Source organism: Ips typographus, linkage group LG2, assembly GCF_016097725.1.
Source record: "Ips typographus isolate SLU linkage group LG2, UJ_Ityp_2.0, whole genome shotgun sequence".
In the NCBI taxonomy this organism is placed as follows: domain Eukaryota; kingdom Metazoa; phylum Arthropoda; class Insecta; order Coleoptera; family Curculionidae; genus Ips; species Ips typographus.
Genome location: NC_138423.1, coordinates 10,657,214 through 10,684,278, shown reverse-complemented (window position 1 = coordinate 10,684,278; position 27,065 = coordinate 10,657,214). Strand labels below are relative to the sequence as shown.

The window sequence follows — 27,065 nt, the reverse complement described above, 5'->3', positions numbered from 1 at the left end:
ATGGCCGCTAGATGGCGTCAAATAACAAATTTTTCTAAATACTAAAACTAAAAACAATATTTAAACTTCTGGTGGGATTTTAAAGGAGTAGAATCCATATATGCCATATTCCAAAAATTCAATATGGCGGCCAAAAAAATTTACAAAATTATCAACCATATTGTCACGTTAAGGGTTGGTTGAGGGGGAAGAATACACAGGATTCCACAAGTAACCCACTTTATTTAAGTAATTGTGCCTTATTGTCTAGATAATTATCTTACCCCCAGATGGCCAAGATGGCTGGGAGCATGATGTGAACTGGCTAGGCTGAAGATACACAGAGGGCAGCGCTTTAGCGGTGGTGAATGAACCCTAGACTTAGGTCCGAGGGCATTCACCGAGCCGGTAAAGACGTGAAGAACCTAGCAAAGGGAGGTAAGTAGGAACGGCAACTTAAGCTGCTCGCCCACACTATTTCCTTTGCTAGGGCTGATCTAGGGTGTGGCACTTCGTCACCTACTGCTCCACGATACGTTACACAATAGGCATACCCAGACTAACCCAGAGATCAGTCAGTGACTTCCCTCTGGGGAAGACCCCAGAGTTCGGTAATCTGTACGTGCTTTTGGTGCAGTATTTATACCCACATCATGACCCCAATTCGCCAATCTTGCTGACACAAACATTGTACTGGGGGAGACCGGGGCAACTTAGGGTAACGGTACCTAGTGTAATCTTTATGTTACAATATCTTGGAAATCATCGTGTTCTACGATTCTTTCCGAAGATAAAACTTTCCTTATTTAACAGATTCTGTAGCTCTTTCGGTTACCGAGATCCCAATACATGTAGAACCAATTTGTTGAATTTTGAACAATTCACGACGAAAGACATCGATTGATATTGGAAAAAGTATAAATAGGAGAGTTTTGAAAATTTGGCAGGATACTGATGTGGGCATGCCCAATCCAACTAAAATATTTTCAAGATGGTTGCACTTCCGTTTATACCGGAAGTCGATCACAACTTTCTTATTTTAAATAGAACACCTTATATATTATTACATATTTGGATTCCTCACAAAATTCTGACCAACTTTTGTATAGAATGCCCTATGCCTATCTCTAGCCGTTTTCGAAATATTTGATGTTTTTCCAAAAAAGTGACAGTTGCAACGCTCAACATATTTTTGTACTATGTTAAAACCGTATTTCATTTTGCAATGAAACTTTGAGTTATTGTAAATAAAGGATTGTTTTATTAAACTGAGGGTGCGTAATGACTCATTTGTATACAGGGTCGTCAAAAAAAAAATCATGCCATTGCCACTAAAAAAAATGAAAAATCTCAAGTTTTTTAAATAGAAACCCACATTTTTTATGACGGAATCATTTTGAGCATTAAAAATTACTATCAGTTTCAATTTACTTGCCTATACCTAAATCCAACCCATTTCGTTTTATTTGAGAATAAACTTTTTTTTATTATGCTGCACGGTTGGGATTATGTGGTGTTCTAGTTGGTCATGCTTTTGACACACGGTGATATTGGAGACCTGCAGGGCATGTTAATAACACTAGTTTTGAGTGTTTTGACAACTGCAAATATGCCGTCGCGGTTACGTTATTCAAACCAAGATTACTTAAATCTGTTTATTATTTACGGAGAATGTGATAAAGTTGTGAGTAGAACATGTGAGGTATTTGCCGCTCGTTATCCAGAAAAACCAAAGCCATTACCAAAATTGACAGCTTTTGGTGATAGCTTTGGTTTTTCTTTGCAAATAATTGAAAATTTTAAGAATACGGGATATGTGAAGATAAAAGCTATTAAAACAAAACCAATCCTTAATAATACAAATGTAGAAATTGCAATTTTGGGCTATTTTGTTGCAAATCCAACTTTGTCAATAAGACAAGTTTCCGTAGAATCAAACATATCCAAAAGCTCAATTCAGAGGATCCTGAAGAAACATAAATTTCACCCTTTTTCATTTAAATTAGTGCACTTAAAAGAGGTTGACTTTCCGAAGAGAGTTGTTTTTAGTGAGTTTTTGCTGACTAGTCACTATGGAGATGAATTGTTTTTGAATAATATTATTTGGAGCGACGAGGCCAAATTCACTAAAAATGGAATGTTCAATAGACATAATTCACACTACTGGTGTGACATAAATCCACACGTAATTAGAGAGAGAAATTTTCAAGAAATCTGTAATTTTTATAGTAAAAAATGTTTATTCTCAAATAAAACGAAATGGGTTGGATTTAGGTATAGGCAAATAAATTGAAACTTATAGTAATTTTTAATGCTCAAAATGATTCCGTCATAAAAAATGTGGGTTTCTATTTAAAAAACTTGAGATTTTTTATTTTTTTTAGTGGCAAGTTTATGATTTTTTTTGACGACCCTGTATACAAATGAGTCATTACGCACCCTCAGTTTAATAAAACGATCCTTTATTTACAATAACCCAAAGGTTCATTGCAAAATGAAATACGGTTTTAACATAGTACAAAAATATGTTGAGCGTTGCAACTGTCACTTTTTTGGAAAAACATCAAATATTTCGAAAACGGCTAGAGATAGGCATAGGGCATTCTATACAAGGTCAGAATTTTGTGAGGAATCCAAATATGTAATAATATATAGGGGTTTCTATTTAAAATAAGAAAGTTGTGATCGACTTCCGGTATAAACGGAAGTGCAACCATCTTGAAAATATTTTAGTTGGATTGGGCATGCCCACATCAGTATCCTGCCAAATTTTCAAAACTCTCCTATTTATACTTTTTCCAATATCAATCGATGTCTTTCGTCGTGGGACACCCTGTATACCTTGACGAACAGATAAACATACTCCATATGAAACGTCATTCATTTGTTCAACCGCAATACCGCATTGCTCGACCTTTGCTAGTTTGGAAGATACCCCGTAAAACCATAGAATTTAAGACACCCTATACATTTGAAATTAGAAACTTAATTCTGGCTTCACAACTAATTATGTAAATTATCTAACACATAGAAAAAACAATTTTTAGGTATGCAAATAACTGTCCACGGCTCAAATGACCGCATGTGATTTACACCTACAATCATGTTGAGAATGTCTAATCAATTCACATTACAGCAGATTAGTAAATAGAACAATCCACTACATATTCAACAGTTCCAATAAATTGATTCAATCGGTCAAGGTAATTCTAACAATCCAGACTAGGAAAGTCATCTAAATATAAGTGTGCGTGACTGTTCTTTTGGCTTTAGAGTTACGAGATTTCTACTTTGATATAAATGTGAATAAAAGAAATATATTTATCTACTCCTAGCATGGTAATCATTCATTACATAGCTCATTTTGAGTTACGTAATGAGCGATTTTACCGCACTAGTGCGATAATAATCGATTTTATCGCACTAGTGCGATAAAACAACTTTAAATGAAAATTTCTGCTGTAATTGTTTATTGAATTTAAACATAACTTTGATACATTTTTTCATATTTCTCCTTTGACTTGGCAGGCAACAAGCCAGATACCACGTTTGCGGCAGCTTCTTCAATATCTGACGGAAGTTCTTCAGACATGTTCATAACGAAATGCACTTTTAAAAATTTGTGACTGACACTGTTAAATTGTCGCTTAAGTAATATGTGGAAACAAATGGCCACCATAGCAACAACACCAAAACAGTACAGCGTAGATGACAAGATTTAAGGGTAACAAATAACTACCCGTAGCAAGCATATACGAGACGTTCCTAAATAGTTCACATTGCACAAAATATGAATTTTTTTCTTACTTTACGCTGCTTCTGATGGTCGTAGATAAAATGTTGTACATCACCCGTGGGGTATGGCAAATTAACGTACTCGTGTGATCACCACAACTCGGTCTACGATCTCGTCGTGGCAACACTCCCACTCGTGACTATAAAAATGCTCATACCCCACTAGTAATGTAAATAACTATTTTCTACGGTGGGGAAAGAAATGACGCTATGTTTTTAACAAGATCCTAGATAGCTATCATAAATTAGCACGCTGAAATCTGCCCTTAGATTGAACATCGCATAAGAAGCGAAGGTTGCTGCTGGTTTCTTAGAACTGTCGCTATTAATCATGTAGAAAATTTGATAAGGATATACGTGTAATCAGTCTATTGCATTATGTTACTAAAAAAGCTCATTACTACATACTAGGAAAAAATAATGATGCAAAACAAGTGAGATAGATGATGACCGTAGTATTCATTTAACATATTCCAATACAGGGTGTCCCACCGGGAACTACCGCGGTCGATAGTTCAAAAACTGTAAAAGATAACTTTTTGAAAATTTCAGTGTTTAGTACTTGCGTTGAAAAAATGTTCAGTTTTAAAATGCTTGACAAAAAAGCAAATTAAGTTTACATTTTGATTTTGAACCATAACGAAAAGAAAAAGATCCCGAATTAATTATTAAATATTTCAAGACTTTCCAGTTATTGGCTTTTGTGAATTTTTTTCTGAATAACGTTCTGGAGCACCATTTTTTCCATCACCTAAAAATTGTAATAAGCCAAAATTGCCTGTTAAAAATAAATTGGCTTTGCAAATGAGGTAAACGAGCGCCAGCGATGTTGATTTGCGTGCAAATTTGTTTGTTTACTCATTTCTTCCCTTGTTAATTTAATTTACCTCGAGCAAAATTAAACGATATAATCGTCACATAGACAAAGATAAAATTCTACATGGCTTATTTCTGAATTGACCTAATTCTGGACCGGAATTTGTATTTTGTACTAATCATGGCGGAAACTTTGTAGCGTCCTTAAACAATTGCAAGCTGGAACATTCGGTGGGCTCTAATTATGCTCAACCGGAAATATTCACTAAAGAAAAAAGCCACTTTAGGAATTGCCAAACAAATTAATTAAACATTTCACGAGCAACAACAAACTCCATGCTGGCGGAATTCAAATTCTAAACATGATAATAGGGAAGTTCTGGAAGGTTCTGCAGAACGTCGACAGTTTTCCCTGTCTTAATTAACTGCCTGTTTAAAATTTGGGTTTTGTTTTTGCTCGTTTTAACTATTTGAGCTGGCACTTATGTTGTATTTAATTAGGGTGCAGTTGCAAGCAAAAGTTAAACATTGAAGTTCCATTGTCATATTACAATGGAATGAAAAAATTGCCTATTTATTTTAAGAGTAAATGGATCTGTCGCACATAACTCTAGTGTGGTTGGGACAAAACGGAAATGCCCCTTAATAAGATGGCGCTAAGCAATAAATTTATAGCTTGAACCTGTCCTCCAGTAATCTTCAGGATTTCCGCAGGACTTACTGCAGGATATAACTTTTGTAGAATGATAAGAACAAGGGTTTAAAACTGGCTACAGCTTTTCGGATCGAAAATTGAAACTTGTTACAAGAAAAAATGCCATGGGAGTTTTGGTTAGGATGTTAATATACTTCAAAATATTAAAAAAACATTTTGGTGTTAATCCTAACTAAATTACTGTTTAACTCTCTGTAAAATATCTGCTAATAAGTTGATGTATTCAACTGTTATCAAGTCTATTCTTCAACACTGCATTTTTAAAATGTTCCTAAAGAAAAATATGAAACGGAGGGAGGTCTAAAGGTCTTGGCGGTCACACTTCCAAAGATACGATTTTAAGATATTCGTGCAACCATGACCGAATACTAGGATAGAAAACTAAAAATTCAAATGAATGAAAGGAAGAACACAAAGCCTTCTCCACAGAAAAACAATGTGGGTTGCACCTGTCTCAATGATCAGTTGAACCACGCTTATACCGAAGAATAGCTATTTAAGAAGAATGGACAGTCGGTATAATTCCTTTGATGTTGAAGTGATGTCCCGACACCTCATGCTGAGCAACCGCACCTTTAACATTGAGGACGGCTTTAAGGTTTAATCCCTATTTTCCCGACACTACCAAGTCGATTTTAAATACAACCACAGTACAACTTAAGCTAAGTTGAGGTTTGAATGTGACAGATCAGGTGCATAATAACACAGTCCTATTCCGTAAAAAATTTGACATAAAATTATTTGAAGGTAAATTTAACATAAAATTTTGTTTTACACTGATAAAGTTCGTGCTTGAGGCAGCTTCATGAATAAATTCACGAATTTCTTCCAGCAGTCCAGTCGACTTTATAAAGCCTACCAGTCTGCTAGGTCTTAGCTCCTTGATTGCCCTGGGCGTCATTATTGACTGTTCCAGGAATGTTGTCCTCGAACGAGTGAAGGCTGGACACCACATTAAGATGTGTCCTAACGACTCTTCCTCTTCCAAGCATCCTCGACAAGTAGGATCCTCGATTATACCCATCAAGTACTGATGCCGTCTCAGCTGGCAGTTGCCAGTCAGTAGACCGTTCACCGTCCTTAAGTTCTCTCTGCTTAGTTCCAGCAGGTATGTCGTATTTTTGACTGAGGGGCCCATGATGAGTTCTTTGCCCTGCCTCATACCTATGGCGGAGTCCCAGCGTTCTTGAAACAGCTGCTGGGCTAAAGATTTTAGCGACTGGATCACCCTGCTATTGGCGATCCCCAGAGTCGGCTCTGGACCAACAGGCTCTTTCTGAGTGCCCAGTTTTGCCAGTCGATCCGCCTCTTCATTTCCCGGAATAGCAGCATGTCCCGGATCCCACACAAGACGTATGTTGTTCTTTTGGGCCAGCTTTTCCAGGGTTGTTTTGCACTCCAGAACCAATTTGTAGTGCACTACCTCAGCACTGATTGCCATGATGGCAGCATTGGCAGCTTAGTGTTATCTTTTAAACGTGTATTACATACAGTTTAACAGCAAGAAAATTAAGCAGTTAAAATTACCAAATTAAGTTGGAGTAGATGAAATTAAACGGTTGCTAATAAATATTTAATGTTACTGCTAGAAATATACTGTCCATTTTTTGTAGACCTCGTGCATAAAGGATATAAGACAAAAGCTGCATTTAACTCGGTTGATACGAGCATCGATACGGATCTGACCCATTTTAACGAAGCAATATTTATTGACATATTGCAGTAAAACAAAGAACCACTTCGATATTTGTTTAGGAAACTAGAGTCCACTCTAAATAATACAGACCACAGACAAGTATCAAGAAGGAAGGTAGAAAAGAATGGTGTTTGGTGTGGGTTTATTTATTTCCAATATAGCTGGACAGTAGTTTTATTGGAAACTCTAGAAGTTTCTATGAAAATAATGAGATAGTTGGGCTTAGATTATACGTTCAAAAACTTTAATAATACTTCTGAAGAGTGTTGTAGGAAACTACGTGCTGACATTCGACAAAATAATAAGAGGAACCCAAATATGTTTAATAAGAACATTCTTATTCACAAGTTCTGAATGTAGAGCTTTTGAAAGTACTATACATATACCTACCAATTTTTTACTGGAATAAAGGTAAAAGATTGTGACAAAATACTGCACTGTAATGTCACTAAGGACACTTTTACAGTAGCTGAAATTGGGTTTCACATGTTTCAAAATCCAGGCAAACAAAAAAATCAGACATAAAACAAATCCCTAGACAAACAATATTCTTGATGTTCAACTCAAATCAATAAAACAAACTGGCCGTGAAGTTATACTATTCCTTCTCCGTTCTCATAAAAATCTATCGACTTTATATCCATTAAGGCCAAAAAGAATACGCCAATTTTCGTTCAATTTCTTTTTCCGGGCAAAAAAGAATTATTCTGAGAACGCTGAAACGCGATAACCTGACATAATAATGGTTGAATACGCTACAAATCCGCTATACACTACATTAAGATTTCCGAAAACCCTTAAAATTTAATGCAATATTTGATGTTATGCAAATCTTCGTTGGTATCCATGAATCGATTTTCCGCTGCAATCGAGACCAAACGTAATTTCCGATTTACAGTTCTGCCCGTTTTAAACCACGAAAACTGATAGGTTGGGCGTGCAGATGGGCGCTTAAGCCTTAATGTTCAAGTGCATTTGCTTCATTCATTTGGAAATTAGAGTATTTCGGTGTAACGTTAAACCGCTTTTCATTTATTTTAGATACATTGTTAATAAACATTTAATTCCAAAGGTTAGAATTCAGTTGGAAAGGAGAGTATCAAAGTCGCAATTTGTTTTGTTTTCAGTGAAAATTTAGGGAGATTTTTCAAATCAGGAAATAACAATACACTGCCTACTTTATTGATGTTGATAAAAAGTTCTATTTGACGAAAATGTTGTTTGTGGTTGTGTATAGTATTTATGTTTTTAAATGAAAATATTTATAAATGTCAATAATTCATCATTCGACAACCCATCAAAAAATAAATTGACATTAATGATTATGTCAATTTCCTGAAAAATGCTTCCTAAGAAAAAACACGCCTTCAAATTTCAGTTTAAAAAATCGGTTTTTGTCATAACTATCAGATCGTTGGAGCAATTTTAAATCAAATTTGTAACAAGCACTTATAAAATTAATACTCATTGTGCTATTAATAACGTTTGTCAAAATTGTCCAATGGCGTAGATACAAAAAGATGGTTTTAATTTTGTCACTAAACATTTTTCAAAAATGACTTGAAAAGAAAGTATCTTTTATTTAATTCTAATTTGAAACTTTTTTTACAAGATAATTGAGTTATTACGTTCCAAGACCTAACCCAACCCAACTTAAAAATTGTCCTGAAAACGGTGAAAATCAAGTTACGAAGCTTAAAAAATGTCTTTACAGTCAGTCGTTATAGTTTGAAGAAAAATTGAAAAACTTTAGTATTGAAAATTGACTTGTATAAATGAAAAACTACTTTTTCTAGAATTTTTGTCAACAAATTTACACATTTAAATCTTGAAAATTAACTGTAACACCAGAAAGTTACATCAGAAGCTTAAGTTTTCATAATTTGAAGGCAAATTTGAATATTTTAGCCTTGAATATAGGATATTAACATGGTTCATAAAAACTGACTTAAAGACTAACTTTTTAATTTTTTTTTAATTTGATTTAAATTTTTTTAGAACTCTGGACTATTTTTAATGCTTTAAAACTGCTTTCAGCTGTGAAAATTATGTTTCAAGACTATCTTCATCAAGTTTTAAACATAGCAGACTTAAAAAACAATTTTTACATTCTTTCTAAGCTTAAAATTGTCATTTCAAGCTTTGTCACTATTAAATTAACTTCTCGACACAAAATTTTTAAAAACACAAGTTTTAGTGCTTTAAGACTATTTACAGCTTGAAAAATCGAGTTTGAAGATTATCTTCACAAAGTTTTTGACTTATGAGGACTGAAAGCCAGTTTGTACACCGTCCATACTCTTGAAAATGTCATTTCAAGCTTAGTCACTATTAAATTCACTTCTAGACACTTCAGTGCTAAAAATTCGAGCATTTCTTAAAAATCTATACTGTTTTAGTGCTTTAAGACTATTTGCAGCCTAAAAAATCGAGAAGATTATCTTCAAGTTTGTGACGCTATTTATTCGGGAGTTCGAATCAAAGTATGTTCCAGAACAAAAGTTAATGAGAATTGCCTCGGGCGCCACCTGGTTTTAAGAAAGTATTTAGAGTTTTCGAAATGTGAACCAGGAAACACAATTCGTATGCCTTGGTAGCTTTTAAACAGCTGGAGACAAGGTTCCCGACAATCTGTGGTAACAGTGGTTCAGTTCGTGAGAACGCAAATAAAAGCCAAAAGTACCAATCAACCAACGTACATTCTCTGTGATTAACTCAAAATGCCAGCAAACTTAACTAAAGCAAATACTTATGCAGCATGCAAACAAGCGTATCTTAAATCCCCCCTCCCCTCAATTAAACAAGAACGAGAGTGAGAGTGTGCAACTTAGTTACGGTACGGGTCGGATGCGATGCAAAACAGGTCAACGGTACAATGCAGAAAGCCAAGAAGCCACGCAGTGCAATGAATGTTACAGGTACAAAATGAATCAAAGTTAATTACAGGGTCAATGCAGGTCTACGTTTACAACTAAGCAATTAACCGTCCTAGTGCAAATAAAGTTACGGTGTCACGGGTCGGTAAAAGAGTTGTAAAAGGGTATTACTGAACCACCCGGTCTATACGAGCCTTGTAGTGGTTCTTGTTGGCAATAGGATGTAGAAACTTGCCTCCTACGCCCGGTCTAGCGAACCATGTAGCGTAGTCAACAAAAGACAGGGCCAGGAAGTGCGGCCGGACTACTAAATGACACAAACGCCCGGTCTAGCGAACCATGTAGCGTTTGTGTTGGATACGGAACTATCGTGTAGCGCCCGGTCTAGCGAACCTCGACGCTACAGAGTGAACTAGGGCCGGAAATTGGCCTATCGGGGAAAAGTATACAAACACCCGGTCTAGCGAACCATGTAGTGTTTGTACAGAAACCTACAATGCCGGATCTATGGCGTAGCACCCGGTCTAGCGAGCCACGATGCTACTGAAGTAAAAGGGCCGGAAAAATGGCCGGGCTGGGAATAACGGTGCAAACGCCCGGTCTAGCGAACCATGTAGCGTTTGCAATGAAAACAGGTGACGTGAACGTTACAGCAGCGCCCGGTCTAGCGAACCACGACGCTACAACAAACGGCGGTACAGGGTTGGAGTAAACAGGGAACGAACACCCGGTCTAGCGAGCCTCGGTGTTCAAATAACAGGTACACAGTGCACTAGGAGAGCTAACCACTAAACAGGTATACTTACTGTGAAGCGGCGGTGCTGCTGGGAGGTTGAGATGTTGCTCGGAGTGAGCTAGTGATCTCAACAGACCACGAACTGGCGGCGCACTGTCGTATTTTTATACACCGTTGCGGACTCCGCAAGCTTTTTAATTTTCGATTTTCGGTGGTCGAAGTTTTGTTCTACGTTGCGAACTCCGCAAGCTGGAAAAAATTGTGCACGGTGTCGTTCAGCTGGCTCCACCCCTAACTGACCGTTAGTGACCGTTAGTGACCGTTGGTGTCATTAGAGGCGAAATTGGCTCAAATCAAGGAGGAGTTATGTGAACAAAACCAATTTGCAACGGTCAATTTTAGCATTTTGCATTGTCCGAATTTCCGCGTGACCTTTTTCGTCGAAACGAAGTGAACGGTTTTTTCGGTCATCCGCGAATAAGTGAATCGAGTGTATTATATTGGCAACCGGGTTGTCGAAGATCCACGACGATATTTACAGACGGCAGCATAGAACTCCGGGAGATTTATCTGGGCGTCTGAGAGTTGATTGGTCTTTTTTCTGAAGTCAGGGACTTCATAGTACGTTCAGGGAACGTACGCTCCGAGAAAACACCCTTGTTAAAACGTGCAAGGGCGGTAAGACACTTTGAAAGCGTTTTTGGAATTTTTGTGATTTTTTTCATTTTTTTGGGGTTCTGGACTTAGTCATTTTTTAGGCAGTCCAGAATTTCAAAGTCAGTTTCCAGACTTCAAAAAATTATTTTACCTAGTGAAACTTTAGGGAACAGCTTTCCTTCAGGGTTTGTTGTGTTTTCCTGATCGGGAACTCTGTAGAATTTTTTTTAGATTTTTTTTATTTTTCGACTTAGACTTTTTTCGGAGCTGAGATTTTCAACGGTCCTTTTCAGGATTGGGGAATTTTCTACGGCTCTGAAACTTTAGAAAACACCTTTCAGGGGTGTTTTAAACTAGATTCCCGATCGCCAGATTTTTGCAAATTTTTTTTGCATTTTTTCTCCGATTTAGGGACTTAGTTAAATTTTCAGCCAGGGATTCAGAAAGCCTTTTTAACAGGGTTAGAGAATTTTCCAGAGTCAGGGACTTTAGGAAAGGGCTTTCTGCAGGGATTTAAGTCATCCACCAGGTTGGAGACTTAATAGGAATTTTTTCAATTTTCACTTAAGGGACTTAGAAACTTTTTCCAACGTAGGGACATAAAACTTTCTGACGGTCCGGAACTCCAAATTTGTTGGGGTTGTGAATTGTTGGTTTTTTCCCTGTTGGTTTGTGATTTGGTTTTTTCAGTTTTCTCTTTTTGAGGTGCATTTCATTGGCATATTTCAGCGTCGACAGACATTTATTTTTTTCAGGTTTATTTTCAGGAAAAGTGTCGGGTTAGTGCGCGTTCGGGTTTAGTGTCGGGCGTGCAAAATAATCCCTTCATCCCTTTTTCCCAAACCAAGGAAAATAGTCCGCTAAAGTGTTTGTTTGCATTCTAAACTGAATCAACTCATGTCTTCAGGCCTTTAGCCAGAAAATAAATCATTTGGATTTATAGTGTGTCCTAAAAACTAAGGTTTGGCTGTTTTACCAAGAAAAACAGTCTGGCATCCCGAAGTTAATTTACAAAGTCAAAAGTAAAGTAGAATCGTGCCTTAAAGACAGGGAAGTCGGTAGACGGTGCTAACTTTCGAAAGTAAATTGTATTTTTGTCCTAAAAGTCAAACTCAAGTCAAAATAAATACAGTTAGGCCGTAAAGGGACTTTTATGATGATCAACAGACCGAATGTTCACCCTCTAAACTGGGTTTGATACAGTCAAAAGTCGCCTAATTCTGAAATTTCCCTTTTCTTTACTTTTTTTTGTTTTCTGGTTTGAAAACTTTAAATTTTTTATTTTATTTTTTACAATGGATCGTTACAACGACCTAGATTTTCCTCCTGTTTTCAACATCAGTTCCCCAACCACTGCAGCGAACCCTTCTGCAATCTACATGGACAATGTAGCCCCGTTTGTGTCCGCAAGCCTGCTGGACACGCCAGTGCCATTAGAAACGGCATCGATGGGTGATCATCGGGCTGGAGGCAACGGAGAACGCGACACGCACGCCAGTTTTATAGCCAGTCTGATTCCCCACTTTCGGGTAGTGGGAAACACGGCCCTACTCGAGTGACGCGTACTGAAACGCAGTACTGCAGGAAAACGGTACGCTTCGGCCAACCTAGCCAGCTACGTCAACTCGCGAATTACAATTACAAGGAAAGTCGTAAACCACTAATTTCCTATTACGCGCTATCATACTGCAGCGTTGTTGTAAACCCTGTAATACTACCAATGGTTTCCAACAAGAATGGTAAAAATTGGACTGGCCAATCCTGAGAAAATATAATAACCTAATAATACGGCTTATCGTCTTTTGGCAACGTACTAACACTGGTTACTTTACTAAACGGCTTCTATTAATAGATCCCTTATCTGCATATCGCCGCAAAGCCAACGGTACTAACGGACGGCTTAGTAAACCAAACAGAAAAATATTCGTAACTTCGTTACAAGTTTTGATTTATGAGGCCTGAAAGCCAGTTTGTACACTGTCCATAGTCTTGAAAATATCATTTCAAGGTTTGTCATTATTAAATTGACTTCTAGATACCTCAGTACTAAAAAGTCAAGCATTTATGAAAAATCTAGACTCTTTTAGTGCTTTAAGACTATTTGCAGCCTAAAAAATCGAGTTTCATGATTATCTTCACAAAGTTTCTGACTTATCAGACCTGAAAGCCAGTTTGTACACTGTCCATAGTCTTGAAAATGTCATTTTAAGCTTTGTCACTATTAAATTGACTTCCAGACACTTCAGTGCTAAATATTCGAACATTTCTTAAAAATCTATACTGTTTTAGTGCTTTAAGACTATTTGCAGCCTAAAAAATCGAGTTTCATGATTATCTTCACAAAGTTTTTAACTTATTAGGCCTAAAAACCAGTTTATACACTGTCCATAGTCTTGAAAATATCATTTCAAGCATTGTCACTATTAAACTCACTTCTAGACACTTCAGTGCTAAAAAGTCGAGCATTTCTTAAAAATCTAGACTGTTTTTGTGCTTTAAGACTATTGGCAGCCTGAAAAATTGAGTTTAAGATTACCTTCACAAAGTTTTTTGACTTAGTAGACCTGAAAGATTGTGGTCTCTCCATAGTCTTAAAGTGTAATTTCAAGCTTTGTCAGTATTAAATTGACCTCTAGACACTTCAGTGCTAAAAATTCGAACTATCTAATGGTGAGTTATTGACACTGAAGACTGAACCACCCGGTATAAACATTTTTGAAGTTTCCGTGTGATGCAAGTTTTAGGCAATTAAAGTAGTTTAACACTCTTCTCGACGTATTGTTTAGTAAAGAGAGTATAAACTTGACGTTAACAACATTAGTGAAACCGTAGCAGGTAAAAGTGTATTAAGTTAAAAGCGTCTGTTAATGATCTGGTACACTTCTCCAAAGTTTCTAAGTGGTTCTGTTAAGCAAGGCTGTTATTTAAAGGACCTAGAACTGCAAGTTAATTATTAATCGAAAAGCTGTCATAAAAGCCTTGCATTAACATGATTACAAGCGTTTAAGTTTCAAATTACGAGTACATGCAAGCAAAAGTAAGTTTCTCTGAATTTCTGGCTACTATATCAAGTACATACAAAGATTTTTTTTGGAAATATGTAGTCACGACTGCTAGACTAAAATGCTACAAAAAGCCAAATTACACAAAGCGTGTAAATTGAGTTTGCTTGAATCTAGTGGAAACCTTTGTCAGTCGAAATATAGGAACTGAATATAGATTAGGGTAATTTAAGCGAGCATAAAATTTCACCTTTCGAAAAAAAGTCGAAAACAGAATATAAATCAATAATCAATTACTTTTTTAATCTTTTTGTCATAATTCCGTACACCAATTTTTCATGCAGATTGAGGTGATTTAGTTAATAGAGCACAGAGCCAAATATGGATAAAACAGTTTTGCCAAGTGGCAGCTGTTCAGTATGCTTACAGGTAGGGAAATTTGATGCCTAAATGAACAAAAATTTGAGAAACAAAATTGTGAACTATGGAAAACGCCACTAAAGCACTAGGTTTTTGGTCCTCTGAACAAGTTTTAAACTTTATCGACAAAAATTCTGGATTACTTAATATTAAATTTGTTACTTTTTTTCATTTATAATAAAACACGCTCTTTATATTATTTGCAAATCTCAAAAAAATCAATATGAACGGGGTTATTAACTAACTACTGTCTACTTCTTATTACAGTTATTATCACTAGTAGAAAAAGATTTTAAATACAAAATTATGTAGTTTGAACTAATTTTTTTGTGAATGCTATAAAAATTTTAGTACTTGCAGATTGCAGGATGAAAAACCAAATAGTATCCTACAATCAATTTGAACCACCAGTATTATAGTAAAAATACATAACTTTATCATGCACTTTCCACTCAATTATCCATAAATCGGCCATTTAATGACCCCAACAATATTGACAGCCGATTATCGTGAATGAGGGCGATTTATTGAAATTCCCTATTTGTTTTGCAACCAAACAAATGGCACTGTGACGGTTACCCACGGTATATTAATAAAACCGCATTCAATAATTTTAAGCATTGCATGACGATAACCGCAAATAATAATAAAAGCAGAATTTACACGATTCTGTAATCACGCCATCATTTTTCAGAAGAACTAAAGTAGAAAAATGTAACAACTTTTCATGCTACATTCTGCTTTAGAGTGAATTGACCTCGAAATTTCAAATTTCCTTAAAGCGATCCAGACATTTGGGAACTGGATACCGTGAATTCCTAACCACATTTTATTTACTGCATATCTTACGACCTTAAGGGAATTCAGCCCTTACGGGTTATACCGAGTGTTGAGACATTAAAAAAAATGTGGTTTTGTTTCCAAAGTACAGGTGAACTAAATTATATGCTACACTAATTATTAATCCAATCATTCAAATTAAGCATTTCCTGCAAAGATGTAAATTACATTCCTTTGAACCATTTACTCGCTGATTAATTTCTCTTATTGATTCATCTATGCGTCTAATCGATAATTAATTTAATCAGCTCATTCTCACAGGTACGTACGTGTCATGCAACTCGTGTGTCAGCTTTGTTATTAACCTGAGTGTAAATTTCACTGGGTATAATCATATGATTCACCTAACAGTGGTAATTCGAATATTTTGCAAGGCTGAAATTTTCCTATTGACCGAGTTACTCGATTCAGAAAAGGGTAATTTGAATGGGGTACAGTTTGGTTAGTTTAAACGTTTTGTCTAGTAGCACAATATTTGATCAGGGTGTAAAAAAACTTAATTTGAAAGTCAGTCATTTAATCAAGGAAGTAATTGATAGGAAAGTTTTAATTAACTTCCTACTCTTAGCCCGCATACTTCCAAAACTAATTTTTCTTTGAAAACCAATTATTTAGAGCTAGAACATATCAAGCACACTTTCCTAATACTTTTTTTATATTATACTCAACAGCTAACTCCGTTAATTTTGATCTGACAGGTTTAAATTAGCAATGTTACAATACTTTTTTAGCATCGCCATGTGAAAATTGATATGATTATTTAATATTTTTGACATATCATTTGATTTAAGATTATTTTAAATGGAACATTCTGTATTTTATTTGCTCGATCGGAAGATTTTCTGCATTCAAAAATATATGTTTTACTGAGGTTAAGTTTTTTTCGTAAAATTCGAAAACAAAGACCAATAACAAAAAATAAAATATAGTGATAATAGTTATTTGTTATGACTGATTGTTATAACTTTAGAAAAACTATTTGACAAGAGACAGTTGATAAGAGACAATCGACTGATATATGGATCGTTGAGTATCAGGAATTTCATTGATAGGTCATTCAGGTTGTTGAAGACTGTTGCCATATCTCTGGCCACATCAAATAATAGTTAATAAGGATTTATATTTTCCAATAATTAAGAGGCAAACTTAAAAATCTTTGACTTAAATAAAATAAACAATGATTATAAGAAACTAGTTTATATTTGACTCTGAAAATTGAATGCATTTTTTTCAATATGAAATAAGATAAGAAATTACCGGCAACATGTTTCCTACCAAAGGCAAACCGAGGTCAGCTAAAAACATCACCTCTATAGTCTATCCGGCGAACCTGCGGAGTAATAAAAGCGAAAATTAGGAGGGGTTGACCCGCCCCGTCCATTAGTATTGGTCTATATCCGGTCCGTTTTACAGTATAATATTTTCTTCTCTCTCTAACATAAGGACTTCTCGGGTCTCATGTCTCGATTCACTTTTACGTACCTGTTTTACAGTGTAATGCGGGTCGACCAAAGTTGCCGCCCATCGAATTTTATTACTCCGTAGGTTCGCCGGATAGACTATAGGACATTAAAGAAATTATGCCGGCTATCCCTTCTTGCTAAATTATTGTTTGATTTTACTTTCAAATGTGACATCCAATGCCAGAACCGTGTTTGTTTACATTTTTAATTGTATTTGTTGACTTAATAATTAACCAAAAAATTTTTAACCTAGCATTTAATAATTCGGATAGGGTAGATCCAAAAACATTTTGAACAGGACTATAGAAACCACTCATTTGTCAGCTAAATAATGTTATATTGAAGTATTTCTTTTGCAGATTATTCACTAATGGACTCAACCACAAAAACGCAGCTATAATGGACTTCACCTTCATTCTCTACTCGTTGTACATCTTATCCACAGCCTACAGCCAAAACGACTACGATGATTACAACACTTCTTCCAGATCCCCCATGGCAGACAACAACCCCATCAGCAATATTTTCATGCCAAAACCATGGGTTTACTGCTTGGTGTTTTGTCATCTGGTGGTTTTCGTCGTGGGTTTGTGCGGAAATATCCTGGTTTGTGTGGCCGTGTACAGGAATCCTTCGATGAGGACGGTCACCAACTATTTCATTCTCAATTTGGCAGTGGCGGATGCCCTGGTGATTTTGTTTTGTTTGCCTTTTACCGTCGTCTGGGATGTTACTAGTACATGGTGGTTTGGTACAGCAGTGTGCAAGTTTGTGTTAAATCTTCAGGTGAGTACTTTATTTATTTATTCATAAACAAGGTCAGTGAGGATTAAGAGTAATACTTCAAAAAATAAGTAATTGTAACCCTTTTTGCTGTACATGTATGGAAAAACTGTCAGATGTCAATTTTTGAGGTGATTGTATTAAATGGGGTCGCCTACTAAAAAATTTTTTTTTGCTGTAATTTTTTTTAAAATGAAACCTTACTGCAAAAAACACGTCAGTGAAAACCATATTTATTTGGTACACCATATATCTGTGACGCCGAAAGGGTACATGTGCCCTATCTCTCTTCTGTTTATAGTGAGTTGAGTGAGACGGAATGCATGTCTAATATCAATTTTAACCATACGTCAACCGCTTAGGAAGACGGAGCTAAAATTGTAGGTTATGTTTAAGGTTTATTTCATAGGAATTTGTGATTAGAAAGTTATCTTCTGCTGGAAAAAATGCCGTTTAAGCGTTGTGTTGTTCAATAGTGTTCAAAAAGTTGTAGGAGCTGCTCCAATAAGATATTTTTAAAAAAGAGACTAAAAACCTGTGGAATGAGTAATTTGCGTCCTGACTTTACACTTCCACGTTCGTTATAAATTGAAACGGCTCATACTTAACTACGTCACAGGGGATTGTGCCCGGCTCATTTTAACTTTCTTTTTAAGCTTTTATCAAATTACTAGCGATGTAATATTAAAATATAAGACGTAATAACTCGTTTTAATGCTTGTATTTTAAAGTTTTCATATTACCTTAAATTCCATTATGGTAGACGACCCCATTGCAATAGTTTTCTCTTCTTACCGTTCTATTCGGTATGGAGAATTTAAGAATTACTGACCTTTGCAAATATACTCCACTATGATCGCCATCGAAAAATGTCCTAATAATGTCACAGTATGACAACTGTTCAACGAACCATTCATCCAAAACCAGATAATAAAATAACTGTATAATACTGATAAATGTTGCTTTCATAAAACTTTTTGATTTATTGCATGACTGGAAACAATTAAAAATTAAATTGATTTGATGGATTCAGGTTCAAGATGATTTACCAAGAAAAATAAGTGGAAACGTCTGCTGTCCAAACTTTTCGAATCTAAGTTGACCCTCGTCTTCTCGGCCTAAATTGATTCCACGAAATGTCCTTTTATGTTAACGGGCTGATTAATTTGAGTCACCCTAACTAACACTACAGAACATATCCTATAGGGATTTAGATCAAACTGGACACTAACCAGACAATTAAAAATTTAAAAAGACTTAAATATTTCCTCAGATTAATTATTAATGGTTGCCCGGTGGCGGTTACCCTTCTAGGAACTAATTGATAGCCGGATACGTCCATCTTTTGTCTATAGATACTTATTAATGGAAGGAAATTAAAGTAATTAAGCTAACTATGGCTCGATCTCATAAATCCTATGCTTTCAAACAATTTTGGTTTTATCCTGTCACGTCAAGATTTGAAACGATGAGTTAAATGAAAAGGAATTTTGTTATTAAACGTTAATATAACAAAATTTAAAAGAAAAATGGTATTTTTTGTCCTCATGGAGATCTTTGTTTGTGCAGCACAATGACATTTAAAACATTTTTTTAGCTCTTTTTGGTTCTAGCGGAATTAATAAACAACATCATATCAGTGGAACATTTTCCGGAATTAAAAAAATATCTATTTTTATGTTCTTTAGAATTGTCTGTTTTTAGGAGCATCGCCAATATTCATGCAAAATTGTTCAGCTATTATTTGAAATGTCAGCAGGATTTAATAAAGCTTCAGGTATAATAAATTCCATGTATTTTCAATAACTGTGGGAAACGTTTGATAGACAAGTTTAGTTTATTGTCATAGTATAAAGATTGACTTATAAATGACTGATTGATAAAAAATATTTTTTTTTAACTTAAGTGGGTGTACTAAATTATTCATTGAAATGAATAATTTATTACTGAGAGCTAAACCTGAGAGTATTTTTCTTATTATTATTAATTAGATAAGTACTCTAAATTTTGACCAGAAAGTACATACCTAGTTAAACAAAGTTAGTTTCATATAAAACAATTATTGTTAATAAAAAATATCTAAATTTGAATTTTGTGAGGTTTCGAAAATATTGTGGTCTTACGTAGATACACTGAGCGTTTGGTTCAAAAGTTTCGGAAATACAGAGTGTCAAAAATTCCATTTGGTTATAGTTTTTCATATATTTTTGTAACCATTGGGAAAAGGTAAATTAAAACCTTATTTTGCTTCATCAAACAATTTGTTATTACATGTTTTCAAAGCTTGCTCGTAATTTACTACCCAACTCTGAAAATACATGTAAATTTCCAAACAGCGAAAAGTATAAACCCTGCAAAACCGAATATGAATAGTTTTCCTACGCTCATTTCCACCCATCTCGTATCCGAGCTGTTTTGCTTTGAAAAGAAAATTACTGGAAAATTGAAGTCTTTGTATTCTTTCATATTTAGCGGACATATTACAATTCTTCAGCTATTTTCCTTTCAGATTATGAATTAATCATAAAGAGTAACATACTATTGGAGGCATAAAAGTTTATTATAGTCACGTCGTAGGACCAATTTGACGTTAGAATAGGTGGAATAACGACTTTATCGTTTTGGCAATGTACGTGATGGCCTAAAGCCAAATCAAAGATATGGAAAAGAATTTATCGTGGTTTGTTCCACACTGAATTATGTTTTCACTTATTTGTGTATAATAAATTTACGGTGCTATGGTACAATTTACGTGGAACATCAAAAAAATCTGCAAAAGAATTATTTTGTCGTTCTTCTGTGCAATTAAATTTAATTGAATGAAATTCGATTTTAAAACTTTATTCCTTTTATAAAGAAATTTCTAATTGGATAATAGCTCAGCAGTATATTGCGCCCTTCAGGCAACCCTAAACCGCTCTCCCAATGCCAAGTTGACTTTTTTCCTCAGTTACAGCAGCTCTGGCTCCTTTTTGGCTCATTATTTCAGTTCATGAAAATACGTTATTGTAAATAAATCGAATTTCGTTTCTCCTCAGACTGTACAAACATCGATTTTCCTAAAAAACATCATTGGGAAATCCCGATTCAACGACTTTCATTTTTGAACGCTTCCCCTACATATGAGGGCAATATGATATTAAATTTCTAGTCTGTACTCCGAATTGAAGCTGTCATCTACGTTTTGCCAGTAATATTATATTCTAGTTATGTGTAATTCAACATGTAGTGTTTCTGTGACAATGGTTGCAGATTTTCTCTCATTTACGGACATTGTTAAGCTAACGAGAGAAGGAATTGCCTAGGGCATTTTATTTTATTGTTTAATTCTAGGAAACTGTGCAGTCGTTACATGGGTAAGGTTCAAATACGCCTAAATGTCCAGGAAACTCACTATCAGAGTTTGTTTACTATGCGAAATAATTAACGAGCGTGAAGTAACACAGAGAATGTGTTACTTTACGCCATTAATTCAAAGTGAATGCTTTTCATTAAAGTACGTACAAAATAGGTGCAGACAGAGTTTAGAATTGTATAAAAATTTGGTTTACAATATATTTTTTGTTCAAACGGACGTGAAGTACTCACTTCACGTACAGTTTAGCGGCCGTAAAATGTACTTTTACGGCCCTACGTCCGAAAAAAAAATATAGGGCAAAAGTAATTAACAATCACTATGTCACCGTCTACGCTTATTATTGCTTGCTGGTTACGATTTCTCTGTGTGACCACTGTGTGCACCATTTACAGCAGTACACCCATACACATCAGTACAACAATCTTCGTCTCCCAATTTCATTTTTGCGTAAATGAAAAAATAGAAAATATTTCTGACAAGAGTCAGTCTATTATTTAACGTCACATCAACAATGCATAACCCAGCAAACTTAACGATAAACGTCGCCGTGATTGCTAGACCCTTCTCATTTTATTTATCAAAAATTAAGAATTTCTAAATAAATATCGTTTGAACAAAAAATTTTGTGTACACCTCGGCCGTGAAATAATTTTTTCGTCAAACTTTCTTTCGGCCGAAAACATACCATTTCACGGCCTAGGTATACAAATAACTATTTTGAATTGCGATTTTAGACTTTGGTTTAGTAACTGCAGATAAAACTACCAATTACACAGAATTTACTTCAAAAGCAACAATAGGTTAATGAATGCTTTTGTCATATTAATCTTCGGATACTATACCTAACCATAATCTAAGTTAACTACCTGAAATAAGGATAAACCATAGTTTGGTCTAAGGTTAACTAAGGTTAACTAATCTGACTGAAGGTTATTGGTAGTTCGGTTAGTTGAATTTGTTTGCCTCAATTAGTTTCATCAACCTTAGCAAGCTAATTTAGTCAATCTTGTTTAGAACAGTTTTTCTACAAAATGTATCAAAAATATATAGGGTGAGTCTGTAAAGCGACACCCCCTTTTTATTTCTTAAAAAAAAGAATTTTTGAAAAAAAGTTTGAATAAAAATTGTAGGTGTTCATATGTACTAAATTTCGCAACACCAAACTATTATTCAGGGTAACTTATAAGTGAAATAACAGTTAAAACAATGTTTTCTTAAATGAATTCTGTATATTTTATTGCATATTTAACAAGTACATTAAATTTAAAATATTTTTTATATTACATATTATTGTCAAATATTAATTATTTTTCAAAAAATTTAACATTTCTTAAGATTTGACATTTAAATAATGTGGAGGTATACCATATATTAAATAATCTAGTTGTTTTTACGTGGTACTAGGTCAGGTTGGGTCTAATGGAAGTGTCATAATTTCAAATTAATTAAAAATAAATTAAATTCTATTGTGTTCAAATCACGGTCAATTTACAATTATTGTAATCGTTTTTTATAGTTTTCCATAATATCTAATAAAGTTTGTTTGGAAATTGTATCAAACCCAAGTTGAGTCATATCATTTGATTTGATTATCTGCTATGATGTTTGCCTAATTCAAATTTCTAATTATGACTGACAGTAGTCGAAAGGACTATCATTGGACACATCAGATACCTAGCACCAAGTAACCGAAACTTCCTATTATTTAAATATCAAGTTTTGGAAATTGTGAATATAATTGTTACGATTTTCCCGTGGGTTCACACAAAGTCAATTTAACTCAACAATTAATAACTTTATTTACACTTCAAAACACTCCGTACAATAATTAACACAGCTACTAAAAACACTACTACAATTCCACAATTACTCCGCTATTTAAACTTTACCGCGTTCCCAAAATCACTTCTACACTCTCTCTACACTGTCGTCGACGCCGCTTCTTTTATATTCGCAAACCACGTTCTAGAATGACCGCGAAACGCTTCGCGATTTGCTTCGAATAATCAAGATACTTCCAGGTGTCGCTTCCTAAGTGTGGCCTACTTTAATACGCGCCCGGCCAGATATTGCGGCGCATCGGTTTCATTGAGTATCGAGCATAGTAGGCCCAAACCGTAACACTGCCCCCCTCTTAAAGCTGATCGTCCCGATCCGCTTCATCTAATCCCTGGTATTTCTTGAGTCTGTCCAGATGGACAATTTTCATCTTGCCTTTGGGGCTGCGTTGGACTCTGTACGCGACGTCATTTAACCTTTTTACCACATTGTAAGGTCCCTCCCAGTGTCGTTGCCATCTTTGACTTAATCCTTTGCTCCTCCTGGGTTGAAACATCCACACAGCATCACCTTCCTTATAATTGCCACCAGTTGGTCTGTGGTCCAGTGTCATCTTCATACGGTCGTTGTTTGGTTTCATCTTTTCTCTCTCAAGTTCCCGAATTGTGATGGATCCCTTCTGTAACGAACACTGGTCACACCGTTTACACCATTCCTCAACGTCCTTTCTGAAGTTAATCCAGTAAAATCGATCTCTTATTCTAGCCAAAGTCTGGTTTACTCCAAAGTGTCCTCCTCCGCGACTGTCATGTAGTTCTCGCAGCACATTCTCTTTGCAGGAATTGGGCACTATTGTTTGGTAAACAAAGCGTTTTCCGTCTGGACTTTCCCATTTGCGAGTAATTAAGTCATCTCGCAGTCGAAGCGAATTCGACTGCAACCAGTAACCCCTTACTGTTGGTCCATATCTGGAAATCTGTTGCCAATCCGGTTTCAAATCCTTCTCCAACCATCTTCTGATTACTTTCAAATCAGAGTCTGAGCGCTGTCCTTTTATTATATCTTCCTTAGAAACGCTGCTCTTCATTCTTTTTGAAGCCTCTTTATCTGTCACCATCGCGATTTGACCAATCCTCCAACCATTATGAATTTGTCCTTTCCGGTACCTTAAGTCACTATCCAAAGCTTGACGATCCTCTACATATCGCGGTAAATGTCTTTCCGGATTCTTCATTTCCTGCTCCTGGTTACGCCAGTTCTGCGGGGTCGGTAAACGAGACTGCTGTCTGCAATTCCAGCGGTAATGTCCTTTACGTCCACAAATATAACACGTAATGTTTCTTTTAACAGAAGAGTTCCGGTGATTTGTTCTAATGTCCTGATTTCGTCGGCACTGTGGGTTTGGAGAACAAGACCGCTGTCTGCAATTCCTTCTATAGTGTCCTTTGCGTCCACATCGATAACATTCCACTCTAGTGATCGGGCGTGACCGTTCTAACTGTGTGGACTGGCCATTTGCTGATGCTGCCATTTGTTGCACTAATTGGCCGACCATTGATTCAATTTTATTTATTGATGTAGCAACATGATCGGCTGGCGGTTCTCTCTCCTCTTGAATAGGCTCTGGCTTTAAATCATTGCACGCAGCTTCAATTTCCAGCGCTCGAACCAGTAATTCGCTGTTGTTGCTCCCTTTGAACATCTTCAGCCATTTCTTTACCTCCAGATCTCGAATCCCATCTACAAAATACTGTGCCACAAGTTCTTCTTGGATTTCATCCGGGACGGCTGGGTAAGCCACATGCACAAGGCGACGAATTTCGGTTTCAAACTCTTCTAGATTTTCACCAGTTTTCTGCTGTCTTGCCATTAATTGCGTCCGATACAGTCCTTTCTTATGTTGATCCCCATAACGACGTTCTAATGCAGCTACTAATGCTTCATAGTTGCTTCGTTGGGCGATAGGCACCGTCTGTAACAGCTCCAATGCAGGTCCTCGTAATGCCACTACTAGTGCTACAGCCATTTCCTTGGTACTCCATCCATTTGCATTTGCAGCGGCCTCAAATTGGAGTTGGTACATTGCCCATGAAGTTTGACCGTCGTATGTGGGAGGCTTGATCTTGTTGAGCCCGTTTCGGGTGATCACTGTAGAGCTGGCTCCTCTGCTGTCAATTTTCCGCTCTAAGTCGCGTAGCTTTATCTCAACATCATTCTGAATTTTATTAATGTCCTCCCGAACATCATTAAATTTTACCTGAACATCATACTCCATCTTTTTGAGACTATGGGTTACATACTCTTGGATTTCTGTCTTGGTCCCCGCTAGAACGTTCAATATTTCTACGTTACGCTTTTCTTGCCGCTCTCTATCTTCTTGACGCATTTCTATATCTTGTTGTCTCATTCTTTCTTTTTCTTCTTTGTCTTGTTGTCGAATTCTTTCTTCTTGTTGTCGAATCCTTTCTTGTTCTTCCTTCTCTTGTTGTCGAATCCTTTCTTGTCTTCCTTCTCTTGTTGTCGAATCCTTTCTTGTTCTTCCTTGTCTTGTTGTCGCATTCTTTCTTCTTCTTCTTTGTTTTTGTTTAAGCATTGCCATAATAGCTGCAAAGTGGGCCTCCATGTTTGCACTTTGACGTCTTGTTATTGGCATAAAATAAATTAACACACCACTGTTCCAAAAATCTCTAGTCCGGTTCTGAATACAAGTCTTTAACCCGAAGTTTAGTTCAAATTCACGTCGCACTAAAGTCTGATCGCACTTCTGACACCAATTGTTACGATTTTCCGTGGGTTCACACAAAGTCAATTTAACTCAACAATTAATAACTTTATTTACACTTCAAAACACTCCGTCAATAATTAACACAGCTACTAAAACACTATACAATTCCACAATTACTCCGCTATTTAAACTTTACCGCGTTCCCAAATTCACTACTACACTCTCTCTACACTGTCGTCGACGCCGCTTCTTTTATATTCGCAAACCACGTTCTAGAATGACCGCGAAACGCTTCGCGATTTGCTTCGAATAATCAAGATACTTTCAGGTGTCGCTTCCTAAGTGTGGCCTACTTTAATACGCGCCCGGCCAGATATTGCGGCGCATCGGTTTCATTGAGTATCGAGCATAGTAGGCCCAAACCGTAACATTATATTAAAATATTGCAAATTGAATGTTCTGTTTAAATATACAATAAAATATACAGTTAAAAAAACGTTATTTTACCTGGTACCATCAATTATGAGTCACCCTGTATAACAGTTTGGTATTGCAACATATAGAACATATGCACACCTAGAATTATTATTTGATTTTTTTTTTAAATTTTTTTCTTGTTTAGGATATAACAAAGGGTGTCGCTTCCCAGACTCACCCTGTATATGTAATAATAATCTTCTTTGTAAATATATTAGATAAATAAAACTTAGTTGTGTATATCACTCGCCAAACATACTTTATTCTACCAATAACCCAGTTTATTTAAAGGTTTTTTTTCATTTGTCACATCAATAACCTGTATTTCATCTGCTAATAAACTTCTCTATAAATACATTAGACAAATAAAACTTAGTTGTGTATATCAAACGTGAAAAAAAGTGCACTTTTGAGTGCGGGAAGCAGTACTTTTGCGCACCGGATGCGGTAAAGTTACTTTTCCGCATTGCAAGATTAATTTACAATAAATGTATAATAAACCTGCTATTTTGCAGTTATATGTGTAGAGCGAAAATACCTATTTGCACCAACCTTTTTGAGATGTTCAAGCAAAGAAAAAAATTAGTGCGAAAAGGTAACTTTACCGCAATAGTGTGGTAAAGTCTCTTTATCATACTCATAAAAATACATTTAAATAAATAACTGTATATTTGATTTCTCAATTAAGAATACACTATCAATCATCTTTGCAAACAAAAGTTTTCTTTTAGTAATCTTACATTTTCGTTCAATTTAATAAAAATTGGTACTGGTAGGAAAAATGTTGTACCTAACACAAGCGGAAAGCGTTTTTTCCGCCCTTTATCTGCTTGTCTGCTTAACTGCGGCCTTGTGCGGGAAAGTACCATTTTCTCCACTATTTCATTTTCTCTCTATTTTCGTTTTTTTTTGCTATGCGTTTCTTTGCTATGTTACTGAATCCGTTTT

The 27,065-nt window shown here is 35.7% G+C and overlaps 1 protein-coding gene across 5 annotated transcripts in view; it reads left to right on the top strand.

The window, feature by feature from the left end:
• Positions 1-27,065, top strand: part of LOC145725101 (orexin receptor type 2-like) — a 130,378-nt gene that overhangs the window by 55,200 nt on the left and 48,113 nt on the right. For 4 of the 5 annotated variants that reach the window (XM_081973704.1, XM_081973707.1, XM_081973706.1 and 1 more), the window contains exon 2: positions 17,355-17,781. In XM_081973704.1, the coding sequence (XP_081829830.1) occupies positions 17,395-17,781 (387 nt within the window). In that variant the 5' untranslated portion in view covers positions 17,355-17,394. Of the gene's footprint in view, positions 1-678; positions 698-17,354; positions 17,782-27,065 lie in introns of those variants that run through there. The other variant, XM_081973708.1, reaches the window with a different exon arrangement.